General features: G+C 45.2%; 1 protein-coding gene across 1 annotated transcript; it reads left to right on the forward strand.

Annotated features, from left to right (window-relative positions):
- Window positions 1–5911: 5911 nt before the first annotated feature.
- Window positions 5912–9262, forward strand: LOC125109662 (cystatin-9-like). Its single transcript, XM_047746789.1, has 3 exons — window positions 5912–6259; window positions 7998–8111; window positions 9017–9262. Exons 1-3 carry the CDS (start codon window positions 6020–6022, stop codon window positions 9104–9106), a joined length of 444 nt encoding a protein of 147 aa, XP_047602745.1. The 5' UTR covers window positions 5912–6019; the 3' UTR covers window positions 9107–9262.
- The last annotated feature ends 8172 nt before the right edge of the window (window positions 9263–17434 follow it).

Genomic DNA, 17434 nt, shown 5'->3' on the forward strand with positions numbered 1-17434 from the left:
GACATTTACTCCCTTTCTGGCCAAGGTCAAATGATCACTTTCTTATATTAGGCCTGTATCTTCTTCACCCATCAGTAGAGTAGAAAAGAGACTCAAAAGCAACCAACGTGTTTTAGAAAATGGCCATAAGACAGGCAGGCTATTAGACTCTGGGAGTAAAAAAGGAATTGTTCCATAAACAGTGCTAGAAAAGCCAGCTATGCATCCAGGGCTGGTGGGGGGGGGGTGGGAAGGCATGGGTGTCAAACCTTAGATCCCTACCTCACACCTAACACACACTCAGACTCCAGCTGCATCACACACATAAAGGAGAAAAGCAAAGAAAATAACACAGCTCAAAGAAAGTATAGGAGAATATGGGAGAGGATTTTTTTAATAAGCATAAAAAGAGCACAAAACCCTCAACAAAAATGTTGATACACTGTGCTGTCTTCACTTTAATCTGTATAATAATGGAAATCATTAGCATGGTGATCCTAATAAAGGTGAAGGAGGGGCTATCCCATGTCCCAGCAATATTCCTTCCAGGCCCCACCCAGAGTAACTCACATAAGTGCACATGGAAACCAGGATGAAGGTGCCTGTCGCAGGCCCAACTTTAACAGGAAAAGAGTAGGTCAACCCAGTGTCACTCAGCAAGGAATGATCTCATTAACAATGGTCAATTACAGTAAGGTTTTAATGCATTAGATCGATAAGTGCCTACATGGGCAACCTCACCAATATGATTTGAGTAGAAGTGTAAAGTTGAGTAAAAGTGTAAAGAAATGCAGTATGATATTATTTATGCAAAATGGTAAAAGCCTTCAAATTAATAACATATATTATTTTGGCTGACTTTCTCCCTGTGAGGTTTCAATGTGACAATGCTTGTAGAGAGCCTGAGGCAGCACCTGGCAAGAGTGAGCCCATGTGAGTATCAGCTACTGTCTGTACTGAGAAAAAAAATAATAAGCTTGCTTCTTGAAGGCACTGTTATTTGGAATTTCAGTTCTGTTGAGGCAAACCTACATTTTACCTAGTAAAAGTGTTTGTGTATGAAAATACTTTTTAAATTTATGGAGAATATTTTGAAGTTAAAAAAAAAAAACTAAAGTACACAGGAAAGAAAAAAGTGGGCAATGTTAGGAGAAATTCTGTTCGGGGCACATGGCAAGCTTGTCAAAGGAAAAGGTGGGTACAGGTCTGCATTGAGCCAAAGTGAGAGAGCTCAGGGTCTGTTGGAATCCAGAGAAAGATACCTTAGGAGACAAGAGCTCAACAACCATGAGCACATTTATAACAGGATTGGCTGTTTTTCTCTCTTCTTGTTTCAGTTTTCAAATCCACTTTGCCCATATACAGCTGACACTTGAACAGCATGCATTCGAGCTGCATGGGTCCATGTATGGGTAGGATTTCTCCAATTAAGAATACAGTATGGTGGTGGGTATTAAGGAGGGCACGTATTGCATGGAGCACTGGGTGTGGTGTATAAACAATGAATTCTGGAACACTGAAAAGAAAAAAAAGAATACGGTATGGTGCTGTCAATGTATTTTCTCTTCCTTATGATTTTCTTACTAACATTTTCTTTTCTCTATCTGCCTTGATTATAAGAATATAGTATTTAATATGATATAACACACACACACAAAAAAATACGTGCTAACCAACTGTTTTTTTTTTTAAAGGCTTTTTTTTTTTTTTTTATTTGACAGACAGATCACAAGTAGGCAGAGAGGCAGGCAGAGAGAGAGAGGAGGAGGAGGCAGGCTCCCTGCTGAACAGAGAGCCCGACTTGGGACTTGATCCCAGGACCCTGGGATCATGACCTGAGCCAAAGGCAGAGGCTTTAACCACTGAGCCACCCAGGTGCCCCCATGCTAACCAACTGTTAAATTATCAGTAAGGCTTCCTGTCAACCTTAGCTAAATTTTGAGGGGGTCAGAAATTACAGACATATCCCACTGCACAAGGATCAATGCCTCTAATCCCCATCTTGTTCAAGGGTTAAGCTGTATAGCCCAAGTTCAAGGAAAGCCTCTGTTTTCATGTAGACAATGAAGGAGATGGGGTAGCCAGCTCTGGTCACAAGAAAGACAAAGAATGGTTTGCAACAGTAAGTCATGGAGGAGTGAGTGGAGCGACACTCTGGTTCAGTGGGAGCCCAGCTGCCTTGGGACAAGGGGTCAGTGGGCCTGTTCCTCCTAAATGGGTCTGTAAGACCACTGGCTCATAAACACACAGCAGGCTGGATTGGTGGAAGGGGGAGAAAACTACTACAGTGACTTTCCATCTGCACATGCCACAAGCGATTCCTGGTGGAGGTGTCACATATCTTGTGGTCATATTAATATTTTTATTCTTTCTTTTGTCATTTGTATATTCAGTTGTTACTCCTCCTTATCTATTTAAATTAGCTGGAAGTCTAAATGAGATGCCTGCCTTACATGATCAGGACTCAACATCTCCTGAAGACTCAAGAAAGAAGAGCTCTCAAGATAGAAGCCCTAGGGAAGGGAGGACAAGGTAGGGAGCAGCTCTGATAAGCCTGAAGTTCTCCTGCCTCTCAGTGCTTTCCTTTGATCTGTGATTGCTCTATTATGTCCTGAGTCCTGGGGTTCTCTCTGTTCCTGCTTTTCTCTTTTACTCACATGAACTCTGGGCATAGACTTGTTTCCCAGCACAGGAACCTGAGCATCTCAGGTTATCTGGGTGGGGCCCCATGAGGCAGTATCAAGCTGGAGGTGCAGGGCCCTTAGGAAGTGGTCTGGAAGCCAAACAGGCAATCCTGGGCAAGACGGTGCAGGGCAGTTGGAGGGTAGGGCAGAGTTAGGCTGGGCAGTGAGTCAGACCGCCTAGAAGGTGTTGAGCAGTGAGGTCAGAGGGAGGGAGATGGGAGGATTGCCATGCCTTGTGTCTGGGACAGAAATGGTGGTTTCTGTTTGCTTGCTGCATTACCTTTGTCTCCACAGGGAAGAGCTGATGGTTTGGTCCTGGCCATGCTGACATTTCCTGATTTCTGAAAGGAAAGGAATGCTTCCAGAAATACAGGGTTTGGGTTCAAAGAATCAGGCCCATTTCAGTGAGCAGTTACTGAGACCTTCCTATGTGACCTACATGGGGCACTCTGTGCCAGTAACAAAAAAAGTGGGCCTGACAAAGGCCTGCATCTCCCAGGAGACAAACACTTATTACTCAGGTTAGTGAGATAGAGTTCTGCCATGGGCCTCAAGACAGCATTAGAGAAAAGATACATTTGGTTTGGGCATTGAAGGATCAATAGGAGTCCCTGGAGAAAAGGCATCCCAGATCCCAGATGGATATGTGGCCAGACAGAAGGCTGTGAAAGGCTGCTATAGGCTTTCATATACCCAGATGGGGATCATATACCACTGGGCTTACCCGGGGCCTACAAAACATCTGTGCCTATGTCTTTCAGGTTCTGACAGGGTAAGATACACATTCACTCTTCTCATTCCTTGGCTTATTATGCTTCTCATTCCTTCTTGATATGCTAGTAGCTCTCAGTCTGGACAGGGAAACCACTGCAGACCACTAAGGACTTGTCAAGAGTATAAACACACTTGTAAGAGTAGTGTGTCCATGCATCTGTGATCCCAGGTCTGGGATCAGCCGCCAACTTCCTCTTAGCTGCACTGTGAGGACCAGTGTGGTGCACAGAGGTCTAAATCGTGCCTCCTATAAGATCATGCAAAGACATTCCCTTGGATGGGGAAGACACAGGCATATGTAGGACAGATCTGTGTCCTGCAGGCCCTTTCCATGGCAAAGTGTGAGTGGCCTCCGTGAGTAGCCTCAGAGCATTTGCTGGCTCTGTTGGGTCGCTTGGAATCTATCCATGTATGTCAAGATTCTACTTCACACAGGTTTCCGCAGCCTGTCCCCACCACTGAAAATCCACAGTGACATTGCTGTGATTGCAAACACTCTTATCCCACCTCTAAACATGCACAGTCATTCTTGGGCTAAAAACCACATCACTTAAGCTTCAGTATGTGTAAACTTAAAGCTATCTGAGAATGTATCTGAAAATGATAAGACCTCTTTCATTCCTTTCCTTTCCTTTTTTTTTTTACTTTTAATTTTTGTTTTGGTTAATGTGGGTTATAGAAGAGTGATTGACACAGAAAAGCTATAACATTTAATATCTACAACTGAGAGTTTGGAGATGAGTATACACCGATGAAACTATCCTACCATCATTACAAATAACACATCACAACCTGGTAGAATGGAGTCTGTTGGGGGACAATAAAATAGGGACCATGGAACTTTGCCTGAAGAGAAAAATCACAAACAACCATGGAGGATAAGACACAAGGATGCTCACATTCCCTATAATAAGGAGATGAAGTTCTTAGGGGATAGCATTAGCTGAGGGCACCTGGCAGGGTCTCCTATTGTAGGCAACTTAAGAACGGCAAAACTTGGGGTGGAGAGGTCCAGCTCCTGGGAAGGATGCCAGCTCTGAGGGCCTCTGTGCAATGAGGACATCCTGTCAGCTTCAAAGCAGCCTTCTTTCTGTCTGTAGGATCATCTATCTGGTCACTGATGCCCGGGGTCTGCAAATCCTGCACCAGGCATGGAGTTCCAACCCCTTCCCTGATCCAGTGTGGCCCCACAAACCATCCTCAGACCCACCCCGTGCCCTTCCTTTGAGTGACCTCTCCTGATGATTCAGCTGTAACTCCCCCCTCCCAAGCCCAGGGACTGTGCTCCCCAACATGTGGACCAGAGACCAGGACGATAAGCCTCCCCTGAGAGGTGAAGTATCCAGAAACAGGTGAAGAGGCAAACTTGCCAGGCCTGCCAGACTGACTGGGTCAGAGTCCTGGCTGAGGGAAAGGCCCAGGGCTCTGGGTGTCCACAGGCCTTTCAGGGCATTCTGGTCTCCCTGAGTTCACAAGAAGCGGCATACAAGTACTGAAGCCTTTCACAGGCACAGAGCTGAAGACTTGTTTGGAAAGATGTGCTCCTTAGTCCTTCCAGAGCCCCATCTGCTGCTCCACATGGACATGGTGAGAGTCCCTCTCTAGAACCCAGACTCTGCACACAGGAAATTGTGTCCACTGAGCCTTGAGGACCTTCACCACGAGATGGCACTGATGCTCACCCAATGGTCACAGCTCAGCCATCCCTGGGAGCTCACTGGCTTTGCTCTGTGTCTGCTTCTCCCTCATTCCACCCTCTCTCTTCTAGAGAAAATTCTTACAAAGGGATCTATAGACCCAGTGTGTGTCAAGGGTCACCCCTGCTGCAACACCTTTGGAGAGCTTGTGCTTACATCATCCTGCCAGGCCCCAGACTGAGCAAGTGGCAGCACATCCAGGGGCTGAGGAGTGCAAAAGGAGATGCAGTGAGCTCAGCTGGAAGCTCCTGGTTCCAAGACCCTGAATTTCCCTTTCCTGGCATCACCCCAAGGGCCAGTGAGCCTTCTCTGCTCCACTACTCAAGGGGGACTGGGGAGCTGAGAGGGACAGAGACACTTGGACTCATCAAGACCTCAATGCTTCTTTCCAAAGATACCAGTTTTCTCTGTGTAGCTTACCTCTGTCTCCCCCCAACTTGGCTCTCAGTCACTCATCCTTTTTGGCTATGTCCTTATCTCCATGGTCCTCACCCTACTGCTCTGCCATGGGGTCACCTTCCACTTCCATGTCTTGCTCTTGTATCCTTGTTTCAGCCTTGGATTCTGGGGCAACCAAATGAAGTCTCTCCCCACTAAGGAGCTGATAGGGATGTTATGGCTGGGGCTAGGCTACAAGGGATGCCTCCCTCCCATTGCTGGTTCTTTGCAACCCATTCTGCCTGGGCTTGTCTGGACAAGAAGCAATTATGCCACTTGGAATGGGAGGCAGGGTGACATGTGGGAAAGGACAGTGTGTAATAGCAGATATGATATCCAGAGGGAGAAATTGTTCTGAAGCTGATGGACTGGACCAATGTCCAGGGAGGCTTGGAGGGAGCTTGAGCTACAAGAAAAAAGGCAGTGGGTCTCCGGATTTCTGTAGCCATGCTGCACTTGCTGTTCAGGTGGGCTCTGCCCTGGGCCATGCTCCTGCTATTACTAGGCTCCCAGCTCCTGGTGACTCACAGCTGGATTTCCCAAGAAGAGAAAGACAGTTATGAACAAAGGGATATAGAACTTCATTTCCCTGCCACTGTGGAGTATGCCTTGCACATATTCAACCTACAGAGCAAGGACTCAATGGCCTACAGGCTGGTGAGCATCCTGAATTCCTGGAAGGAACAGGTAGGTGACCACATCTTCCTGCCCGATGACCTGAACTTGCTATAAAGTCAGGGTTGTGGGAGGAGGGGTCTTATCGTGGTATCTTGTTCACCGTCTGAAGTTCATAAAATACGGAAAGTACAACCTGTCCAGTTAGATTCAGTTTTATAAAATAAAAATGTGGAAATTTAAATACCTCAGACAAAATCTACTCTCATGTAAGGTATATTTTTAATCTCCATCATTTTATAACATTATGATGAATGACTCAAAATACAAACTATGAGGTGATAAAGATCCTGAGTAAGGAAAAGACCCACAGAAGACATAAGCTGAGGAAATATTCTAAGGAACAAGTACAAGGAGATAATTAGAAAACAGAGAGCAGACACCGAGAGAGAGGGAGGGAGAAGGGCCTGAATATCAGGGCAATAAGGATTCTCCTTCATCCAGAGCAGCCCCTGTGACTTTGGGACCTCTTCTCTGGGCTCCCCCTGTGGTCTCTACCTATGGTGGCAGATGCTATTCTACACTCTTCCCAGACCTTGGCTCTCAATCCTAGAGCATTGATTGTCCTTGTAAAGGAGTGTCTGCAGAATGAGCCAGGAAGGCTGTTTTCACACAGCCTGCATCAGGATCATGTACAGTCTTGGGTGGGTAGGGGGGTAGGGTGTAGGTATGATTGTGTCAGTGAGTGTGTGTGTATATGTGAAAGTGTGAGTTGAGGGGTGTGTGTCACTTTGTGTGTCTCTGTGTGTACATGTGGATGTGAGTGAGTGTGTGTTAGTGTGTAGTGAGGCTGTGTTAGTATGTGTGCAAGTGTGTTGGTGTGTGTGTGAAAGTGTGTGAATGTGTGTCTGAGTGTGTCTGTGAGTGTGTGTGCATGTGTGCATGTGTTGGGGCCTGACGCATTCCTTTCTCTCCCTCTGGACCTCTGCCCTGAGACCCTGAAGGAAGGATAATGGGAGCTCCACCCTGCACAGCCTTCAGCCTCTGTGAACACTGCTGGGCCAGGTCCTGGCTGGTTCTACTGCCTGAGCTTTCTACGAGCTCTGCTCTGGGCTCCTAGATCTGCACTCACAGATCTGCTCTGGGCTCCCTAGAGCTGCATTCACACTAAGTTAGGGTGTGGGGAGTATGGAGTGGAATGAGGAAGATAGAGTGGAGAAGAGTATAGAAAATTCCAGCTGTACTTTGTAATAGGACAAGAGGTATCTGGAAACCATAGTTGTGTGTGTGTGTGTGTGTGTGTGTGTGTGTATGCTCAGCAGAACATGTGAGTGTTCCAGCAACACTGTAGGACATTTTCCTGTTCTTGGGCAGGTGAAAGGTGTGCCAATGGTGTCATAAATGACTCTCCTACTCTGGGGCTCACATTATTCAGCAAACTGTTGCAGAGCCAACACCCTCCCAGGCACTTGGCACCTGTCTCCTGAGAGTGCTGTTGTAGCTTCAGAAGCATGCTGGAAGTCAGTCTGGGTCTCCCTGGGGTATTTGGGGACATCATGCTGTGGGGTGAGATGTATAAATGGTGTGTGACTCAGCCGGCATCTATCCCTGGCCTCAACAACATCCTCAGTCCTCTTTGCTCTGAATTCCCCAAGCTTGGCTTTACCCGCAACAAGCTGACCCAGGCCCGGAGACAGCTCCCTAGTGGAGGAGTGATTGGGGCTCTCCCTACACTTCGTGGATCTACATTAGTAGCTCCTCACAGGAACCGAGAAGCACATTGCCATTGTAATGTCTCCATGTACCACAGATAGAAGACATCCTGACATTCTCCATGGAGATAAAGCTTCGCAGAACTGAATGTGAGAAATTTGATGACGACATTGACAACTGTCCCTTTCAAGAAAGCCCAGAGCTGAACAATGTAAGACACACAGCAGATCCCTCAGGTCACACAGCTGAGGATGCAGCTTGGGACAGATGGGGAGATGGGGCAGATGACAGTGGCATTCCTAGTAACACAGATGAGTGAGGGAACTGCAGGCCCTGCCATGTCCACTGCTGGCACTGCAGCAGGAGCACAGCTGGGCCAGCCAGCCCCAAGATCCACTTGTATGCTCCTGGCCAATCTGGGAACCAACTCTGCCCACTCACTGCATTCCAGCTGCCTGTGCCCTGGGCCTCACTGATATCAGATTGCTCCTGGTCATGAGGATCCAAGTCTTCTGGATGGAAGAGACAGGATGTCTCTTCTCTGAACTTTACCCACCTCCCTTCCTGACCTCCAGGAATAGGGGCATGTTAGGGTAGCCTACAGCATCTTTGCCTCACTGACTATTTTGAAGTCCCCATTGGCCCTGTCAACAGTGTGAAGGAATGGGGCTTAAGGAAGGACCCCACTGCCCTTTCTCCTATGCCCTGACCTGGGTCCCAGTGAACTACCAGCAACTAGTACAAGGAAAACGGTCAATGTGAACCCCAGCTCTGGGGCAATCCCACCTTGACCAGAAGCTCCTCTGAAATAGCACCCACTGGTAAAGAGTACCCCAATGCTGCACTAGGAGCATGGGTCACACTGGGTCAGTTTGAGTGTGCCCCTGGAGACCACAGACCAAGGTAAGGAGTATGACACATGTGCCCCTAAGGTCAGGACAGGTCCTAGGTCCAAAACTGGAAGGCCTTGGATGGCGGTACATCAGAGGACCACAGCCTGCATCCATAGCTGTTCACCTTGGGATGGGTGGTTGGGATGTGTCTTGTGTTTAAAGCTTGAGCCACTGCTTTCCAGTGTTCTTCACCCACCCTCCATTCTTGTGCTTGCTCCCTCAGACCATCACTTGCTTCTTCACCATCAGCACTGAGCCCTGGAGAACCAAGTTTGTACTCCAGAACAAGACCTGCTCGGAAGACTTCCTTTGATTGAAGCCATGCCCACCTGGCCTCTAGCTGTTCCTCTTCTGGACCCGAGCATTTCTCTGTAGGAGGCAAAACAGGTTGTTCTCTTGCAAGTGTCTGGGTCTCACTTCCAGGCATTGTGGAAATTCCTCATTGTCCAATTTTTTCATGTAGAATAGATCATTAAACATCTGCATTTCAAGAAGCTTTGTGTGGCATGGTTCCAGAGAGCTGCACAGGTGAAGGACTGATCCCAGCAAGGCTGTAGGGTGGGCCCAGGGAAGTGGGTTCTCTTTCCTCTTGGACCTCTGGAGCCAGATTCAGGTGGCACAGTCTAAAAGTACAAGGTACTTCTGAGCTGCTGTCTTAGGGTTCATGAGGGATCACATTTGTCCCCAAAGTTCCAATGACCATGACTTGGCAGAGAACCCAAATTGCAGGGTGGACCAAGACAGACCCTCAGACATTCATGACATATGAGTACCCTGTCTTCAGCAGTTTGCTAACACCCATATCCTGGTCCACACAGCTGTAAGGATATGGGAGGGTCAGTATCCTCACCCACTGAGTGATCCAGCCACCACCAGTAGCAGCAGCAGCCAGTCTTGAAGCCTCAAAAATGTTCCATTAGGGCCTCCCCAACTTTTCACAAGAAGGCTGCATTTTCTTGAATTCCTAGGAGACCCATGGACACTTACCACTTGGGAGGTACTGTTCTCCCAGATGCCATGAGACTCGGCCTGAATCTCCTAAAAGAGGATTGGCAAGCTTTTTCTGTAAGTAGAGTATAACTGTTTTGGCCTCTGTGGGCCATATGGCCTTGTTCTCAGCTCCCCAACTTTGCTTTGGGAGTTCCACAATGTAAACACAAACATGAGTGCTGTGTTCCAGCAAGACTATTTACACAAGTAAGCAACTTCTCCATTTGGTCTTGGAGCTGTGGCTTCCCTCCCCAACTAGCTGTCCCTCTAATGCTCATGCAGCTCGACCACCCAATACTTGACACTTTCCTCCACTGAAAGATCCTATGCTCCCCTAAGTTCTGCTCAGGGCTTTCTCTGTACAAGTGGCACTCCATCTTCAGAGTAGGCACACCTCAGTGGGGGGAGGTAGGCCCAAGGACAGCACTCCACCCCCACATACAGCTGCAGTAGGAAAAGGCCTAGAGTTCCAGCACCACAGAGGCAAGTCAGAGGCATGTTCCACGGGGTTCTCATATAATCCAGCAAGACCATGACCCATAACAATAGCCATGTTGACTGTCTCCCTCCCTTCCCCTCTGTGTGCCTCTTGTGATCATCTCCCAAACAAACCACCTGTACCTTCCAGTCCACATTGTAGGGTCATCCTGGGGACTCGTGGTAGACATGTAGTATTAGATATCTTCAGGGCTCATTCTTTCTGGAGACCTGGAATGTATGCTCCCCCAGGCAGAGCCACAAGGAAAGCCTGACAGTGGGCGCCCTCACTGCCAGATGAACATCACTTGGAGTCGACTCAGCTGTGTTCTTCTCCCCTTCTCCCTGTGTTCTTCTCCTCTCCCTTCTACCCTTCTGTCTGGTCTCAGACTTCAGAACACTTTTCTTGAAGACCCTCCAACCAACCAACCTCCTGTCTACTCCCACACTGAACTGTTCTGAGTCATGTCTCAATCTGCAGAAGGAAGATTAAGGGGTCTCTTTTTTTTTTTTAAGATTTTATTTATTTATTTGACAGAGAGAGATCACAAGTAGACGGAGAGGCAGGCAGAGAGAGAGAGGGAAGCAGGCTTCCTGCTGAGCAGAGAGCCCGATGTGGGACTCGATCCCAGGACCCTGAGATCATGACCTGAGCCGAAGGCAGAGGCTTAACCCACTGAGCCACCCAGGCGCCCCGAGGGGTCTCTTTACCCACTTTGATCCCATTGTATTTCCCACAGTCACAGCACTAATTCTACTCAAATCCCATCAGGAAGCTCAAGGAGACAGTTTCTTGTGTGCTCAGAGCCCGCAAAGCAGGCATCAAGTCATAGCTCCTGGCAAGGACTCACTAAATCCTGCCTCACACCACACCTGTGGGGCTTTCTTAATAGTACTGGCCCACACCCAGAGACTCTGGCCCCAAGGCCTGACAGGGAGTCCATGCTCCAGATGATCCAACTTTGTAACAGATGTAGGATGGCGATAATGTGCTGTGGGGAAATATTTCCTCTCTTACCCTATTCACCTCTACCTGGCTCGAGGGGTCATGTGCCCTTCTCCTTTCAGAGTAGGTTTGTTGAATAAGCATAAGCTGTCTTCCTGGGGTCAGGGAAGGGAAGAACTCTTGAGTATCCAGGAAAGGGGACCCAGGCCACAGCTGTGGAGTGAACTTGAGAAGGCACTGGGAATGGGCTGCCTGGAGCCATCCTGCCTCAGTGAGCAGAGCTGGCAGGTAAAGCCAGATGTCTGCAACCTTCAAGGTCCTGGTCGAAGGATGAGTGTGGCCATGGCAGAAGCCTTATTCAGGCTCACAATATTCCTCGTGCATGAGCACACCCTCTCTCCCTAGGAATCAGGCCAGGGAGAGAGAACACAGGTGGAATTCATCCATGGAAGATGAGGACAGGATCAGGTTTAGAGGGGCCCAGGCCCCCATGCTATGGCTGACCCTCTCTGCCCTAGGCAGTGGGTGACAAAGGCCATTTCCTGGTGTGAGGCCACTGAGAACCCTGGGGACCATATAGCATTGGCCAGCTAGGAGGGATTCCCCTTGGTCTCCACGGAGCCCCAGGACCCCTCCTGGGGGCCCTGGCCTGGAATTGAAAGAGCCATCCCAGCTGTGCCAAAAGCCAGTCTTGCAGCCTTGGCCCTGCCCTTAGCCATCTACACTCCAGTTGCTCACATGCCACACAAGGATAACGACCTCCACACTTTCTCCAAAGTCCGCCATTTGGGATACTACTCAGGGTTATGGCATAGAAGTGCTGTGTTTCCTGGAATATTCTCCCTAGTTAAGAGTCACTCTGACTACTTGCTTCTTTCCTTATCTCTGCTCAGGTCCATGTGGGCCTTGCACATTGGTCCATAGTGTCTGACTCTCGGTCCCAGGCTTGGGGACAAGAGTTAAAGTGGGCCATAGAGCTGCCACTGAGATGACAGTAAAGTGCAGATTCCAGGAGTTGTTTTCATCACTGTGATTATCAGTGACCCTGAATGTGGACCTGGGGAGGACAGAGTGATGGAGAGGATGGGTATACAGGCCTTGTCCAAAGGTGAACTACAACCCTAGCTGCAGGCCCAGCTCCTGGTACTGAAGGATTCTGTCCATCTCCCATCCAGCCCATCCACCTCGGGCACCTCTAATGCTCACTCCTCACCAACACCTGGTGCCCACTGATGCCACATGGGTGTGGTTCCCAGTGCTCAACCTGAACCCATTATCCTCACAGATCCATATAGGCATGGAGGGTCCAAGTCACTTTTCTCTCCATGTGAGACAAGGAGATAAACTCTTCCCCCACCTCAAGTGTAGACATCTATAGCCCCCTGCAAAGTCCTGTATTTTGAGCCAACTCCTTCCCACACATCATTAGTCAGAGGACAACTACAAGAACATTCTTATGTCAGCAGTGTTGTGGTACGTGGTTGTTTCAAGCTCCACAGCATATAGAGCTGTACAGTTGCAGTGAGGTGATGCTAAGAGGAATGCTCCATCAAGGAGCTCCAGTACTCATGAACCTGCATCCCAGTAACACCACAGGGTTGGACCTTCACCACCACATCTGGTACTGTTACAGGCAAAGAGGCATCAGCACATGAAGTTGGAAGATTCTATCGCCTGTCTCAGAGCTGATACCAAGAAGGTTAAACATTATAAAAGAAGCAGCAGAGTTGAAAGACGAGGGAAACTGTCTACTTCCACAGTGTCTATAAACCCCTCTACGCAATACAGAATGTGGATTTTTTTTTTTACAAAATGAGCTGATAGTCATGAGATAAGATTGCAAATGTCACAGACATGACAGCATTCTGGCAAAAAAAAAAAAATCTGATGATTGGGATTAATCACATATCCTTATAATAACATTTTTATTATTAGTAGTGAAAAGTATATTAGTAAATTATCTTTGAAATAAATTGACAACAAAAAAACTGGTAAAATAAATGGGCAACACATTAGTTTGTAAGTCCATTTTACATTTAGTTCATAGTATAAATCACAAAAGAATAAAACACAAATAAAATATTTTGCTATTTAAGTTAATTCATAATCTTCAATAGATATGTTAATCATTTTTATTTTTTATTCTTTTAAATTTAATTTTATTTCTTTTTTCAGTGTTCTAAAATTCATTGTTTATGCACCACACCCAGTACTCCATGCAATACATGCCCTCTGTAATAACCACCACTAGGCTCACCCAGTCCCCCACCTTGCTCCCCTCCAAAACCCTTAGTTTGTTTCTCAGAGTCCACAGTCTCTCATGGTTTGACTCCCCCTCTGATTTCACTTTTTAAACAACGGATGTAATACATTTTAAAACTTGTCAATTAGAGCTACTGTAGAATAACAAGAGATAAATGCACTTATTAGAAGCCATAAATAATAGGGAAATAAGAATATAATATTAAATGTAGTAGAAAGGTAAGATTATTGACAAAACAACAAAATTGTAAAATAAAAAAGTGGGTTATGAATTAAGCCTAATGTTGGGTGAAAAGGGATTATTAGAAGCAGGCAGATATTTAGCAGGAACTATCAGTAAACAAAGAGAGACAGAGAAAAAATATAAAATATTAATAATAAAAAACAGCAGACCCATAGGTGTTCAGAACAAAGATTAATGTTCATATAAAAAGGCTATAAGAAGGCAAAGGGATTTTTAGACTTAACACCAAAGCATGATTCATAAAAGGGAGACGTGATCATTCTTGTCAAAATTAAAAATGTTTGCTCAGTGAGATCCCATGTGACCAGGATGAAAAATCAAGCTATTGAGTGAAAGAAAATATTTGCAAACCACACTTCCAGCAGATAACTAGGATCTAGAATATATAAAGACTCTCAAAACTCAATAGTTAAAAAATCTAACTAGAAATAGGGCAAAAGATATGAACAGACATTTCACCAACAAAATATAAGATGGAAAATACACACATGAAAATATATTCAACATATCTAAGCAACAAAGAAATACAAATTAAATACAATGAGATAGAATCATCCAAAGTGGTAATGTAAGAAAACCCTGAATTCAGCTCCTTCACAGACACAAAATTTCATCTACAATTGCACTAAGAATAAAAAATATGTATGAATTAACCAAAGAGGTAAAAGACCTGTACTCTGAAAACAATAAAAACACTGATGAAAAAAAACTGAAGATGGCACAAATAAATGGAAAGATTTTCCATGTGCATGGACTGGAAGCATTAATATTGTTAAAGTGTCCATATTACCCAAAGGCAATCTACAGATTAAATGCAATCCCTATTGAAATATCAGTATGTTTCACAAAGCTAGGACAAATAATACTAAAATATGGCATGACAAAACATCCCCAACAACCAAAACAATTTTGAGAAAGAACAAAGCTAGAGGTTTAACAATCCCTGATTTTAAGATACTACAAAGTGGCAATGATCAAAACAATACGAGTACTGGCACAAAAACAGACACATTGATCAACGGAGCAGGAATAGGGAGCCCAGATATAAACTCACACATGTACGGTCAATTACACTATGACAAAGGTGGCAAGAATATGCAATGGGGAAAATACAGTCTCTTCAACAAATGGTGCTGGAAAACTGGACAGAATATACACAAAACAATGAAACTGTTTTCCACTTTCTTTCTTTTTTTTTAAGATTTTATTTATTCATTTGACAGAGAGAGATCACAAGTAGATGGAGAGGCAGGCAGAGAGAGAGAGATAGAGGGAAGCAGGCTCCCGCTGAGCAGAGAGCCCGATGCGGGACTCGATCCCAGGACCATGAGATCACGACCTGAGCCGAAGGCAGCGGCTTAACCCACTGAGCCACCCAGGTGCCCTGTTTTCCACTTTCTATACCACCTTCTATACCATACACAAAAGAAGTACAAAGGTACTAAATTCCTAAATGTGAGACCTAAAACCATAAAACTCTTAGATAAAACATGGGCAGTAAATTCTTGGACACTGACCTTCACAATATTTTGCTAGTTATGTCTCCTCAGCCAAGGGGAAAAAAAGCAAAAATAAACTATTGGGACTACACCAAAATAAACAGCTCTTACACAATGAAGAAAACCATGAACAAAAATGAAAAGTCTACTGGGTTGGAGAAGATATTTGCAAATATATCTCATTAAGTGTTAATATTTAAGATATATAATAACTTATACAAATTAACACCAAAAAAAATCTGAAAAAAATTCAGAATACTTGAATAGATATTTTTTCCAAAGAAGATAGACAGATGGCAAACAGACACATGAAGAGATGCCCAACACCACTAGTCATCAGGGAAAAGCAAATGAAAGCCACAATGAACAATCATCTTACACCTGTCAGAATGTATAATATCGAAACAATCAAGAAAACTAAAAGGCAGCCTACATAATGGGAGAAGATATTTGCAAATGGCATATCTGAAAAAGGGTTAGTATCCAAAATTTATAAAGTAATTTTCAAACTCCACATCCAAAAACCAAATAATCCAGTTAGGAAATGGGCAGAAGAAATGAATAGACACTTTTCCAAAGAAGACGTCCTGATGGCTTACAGACACATGAAAAGATGCTCAACATCACTCAGCATCAGCAAAATACAAATCAAAACCATGAGACACCACCTGTCAGAGTGGCTAAAATAAACAGCAAGGAAATATAACAGATTGTTAGTGAGGATGAGGAGAAAGGAGAACCCTCTTACACTGTTGGTAGGAAGGCAAACTGGTGAAGTCATTCTGAAAAACAGTATGGAGGTTCCTCAAAAAGTTAAAAATAGGGGCGCCTGGGTGGCTCAGTGGGTTAGGCCTCTGCCTTCGGCTCAGGTCATGATCTCAGGGTCCTGGGATCGAGCCCCGCATCGGGCTCTCTGCTCAGCAGGGAGCCTGCTTCCTCCTCTCTCTCTGCCTGCCTCTCTGCCTGCTTATGATCTCTGTCTGTCAAATAGATAAATAAATAAAATCTTTAAAAAAAAATACATTTGTAAAAAAAAAAAAGGGGGGGGGGGCGCCTGGGTGGCTCAGTGGGTTAGGCCTCTGCCTTCGGCTCAGGTCATGATCTCAGGGTCCTGGGATCGAGCCCCGCATCGGGCTCTCTGCTCAGCAGGGAGCCTGCTTCCCCCTCTCTCTCTGCCTGACTCTCTGCCTGCTTGTGATCTCTCTCTGTCAAATAAATAAATAAAATCTTTAAAAAAAAAAAAAAGTTAAAAATAGAACTACCCTATGATCCAGCAATTGCACAGCTAGGTGTTTACTCAAAGCATACAAAAATACAGATTTGAACGGGTACATGCACCTTGTTTACAGTAGCATTATCAATATTACCCAAACTATGGAAAGAGCCCAAATATCTGACTAATGAATGGTTGAAGGAAAGGTGGAATGTATATGCAATGGAATATTATTCAGCCATCAAAAAGAATGAAATCTTGCCATGTGCAATGACATGGATGGAGCTAGTGTATTATGTTAAGCAAAATAAGTCAGTCAGAGAAAGACAAATACCATATGACTTCACTCATATGTGAAATTTAAGAAAAAAACAGGTGAACATATGGGAGGGGGAAAAAAGACAAAAAAAAGAGAGAGAGAAACAAACCATAAGATATTCTTAAAGATAGAGAACAGGGGCACCTGGATGCCTTAGTTGGCTAAGCGATGAGCACTTGATTTTGGCTCAGGTCATGATTTCAGGGTTGTCAGATCCAGCACCCCTGTTAGGCTATCTGCTCAACATGGAGCCTGCTTAGATTCTCTCTCTCTTCGACCTCCCTATCTCTCCAAAACACATACATACACGAAAACATAATAAATAAATAATAAAGAACATACTGAGGGTTGATGAAGGGAGGTGGGTGGGAGATGGGTTAGATGGTGATGGGTTTTAAGGAGGGCACTTGTTATGAGCACTGGGTGTTGTACGTAAGTCATGAATCACTGAATTGTACTCCTGAAACCAATACTGCACTGTATATTAACTAGCTAGAATTTAAATTAAAATTTAAAAAGAAAAAAATATAAAAAACAGGAAGACAAGAGATAACAAGTATTGGTAAAGACATAAAGAAAAGGGAACCATAGTGCTCTATTGGTGGGAAATTGGTATGTTGTGAGAAACAGTATAGAGGTTCCTCAAAAGATTAAAAATGGAAATACCCAAGTTATAATTCCACTATTTGGT

Source organism: Lutra lutra, chromosome 9 (assembly GCF_902655055.1).
Source record: "Lutra lutra chromosome 9, mLutLut1.2, whole genome shotgun sequence".
Classification (NCBI taxonomy): Eukaryota; Metazoa; Chordata; class Mammalia; order Carnivora; family Mustelidae; genus Lutra; species Lutra lutra.

Coding starts and splice junctions, on each gene's coding strand:
- LOC125109662 (XM_047746789.1), top strand. CDS start 6,020: ATGCTGCACTTGCTGTTCAGGTGGGCTCTGCCCTGGGCCATGCTCCTG. Junction 6,260..7,997: donor TGAATTCCTGGAAGGAACAG/GTAGGTGACCAC, acceptor CATGTACCACAG/ATAGAAGACATCCTGACATT. Junction 8,112..9,016: donor AAAGCCCAGAGCTGAACAAT/GTAAGACACACA, acceptor TTGCTCCCTCAG/ACCATCACTTGCTTCTTCAC.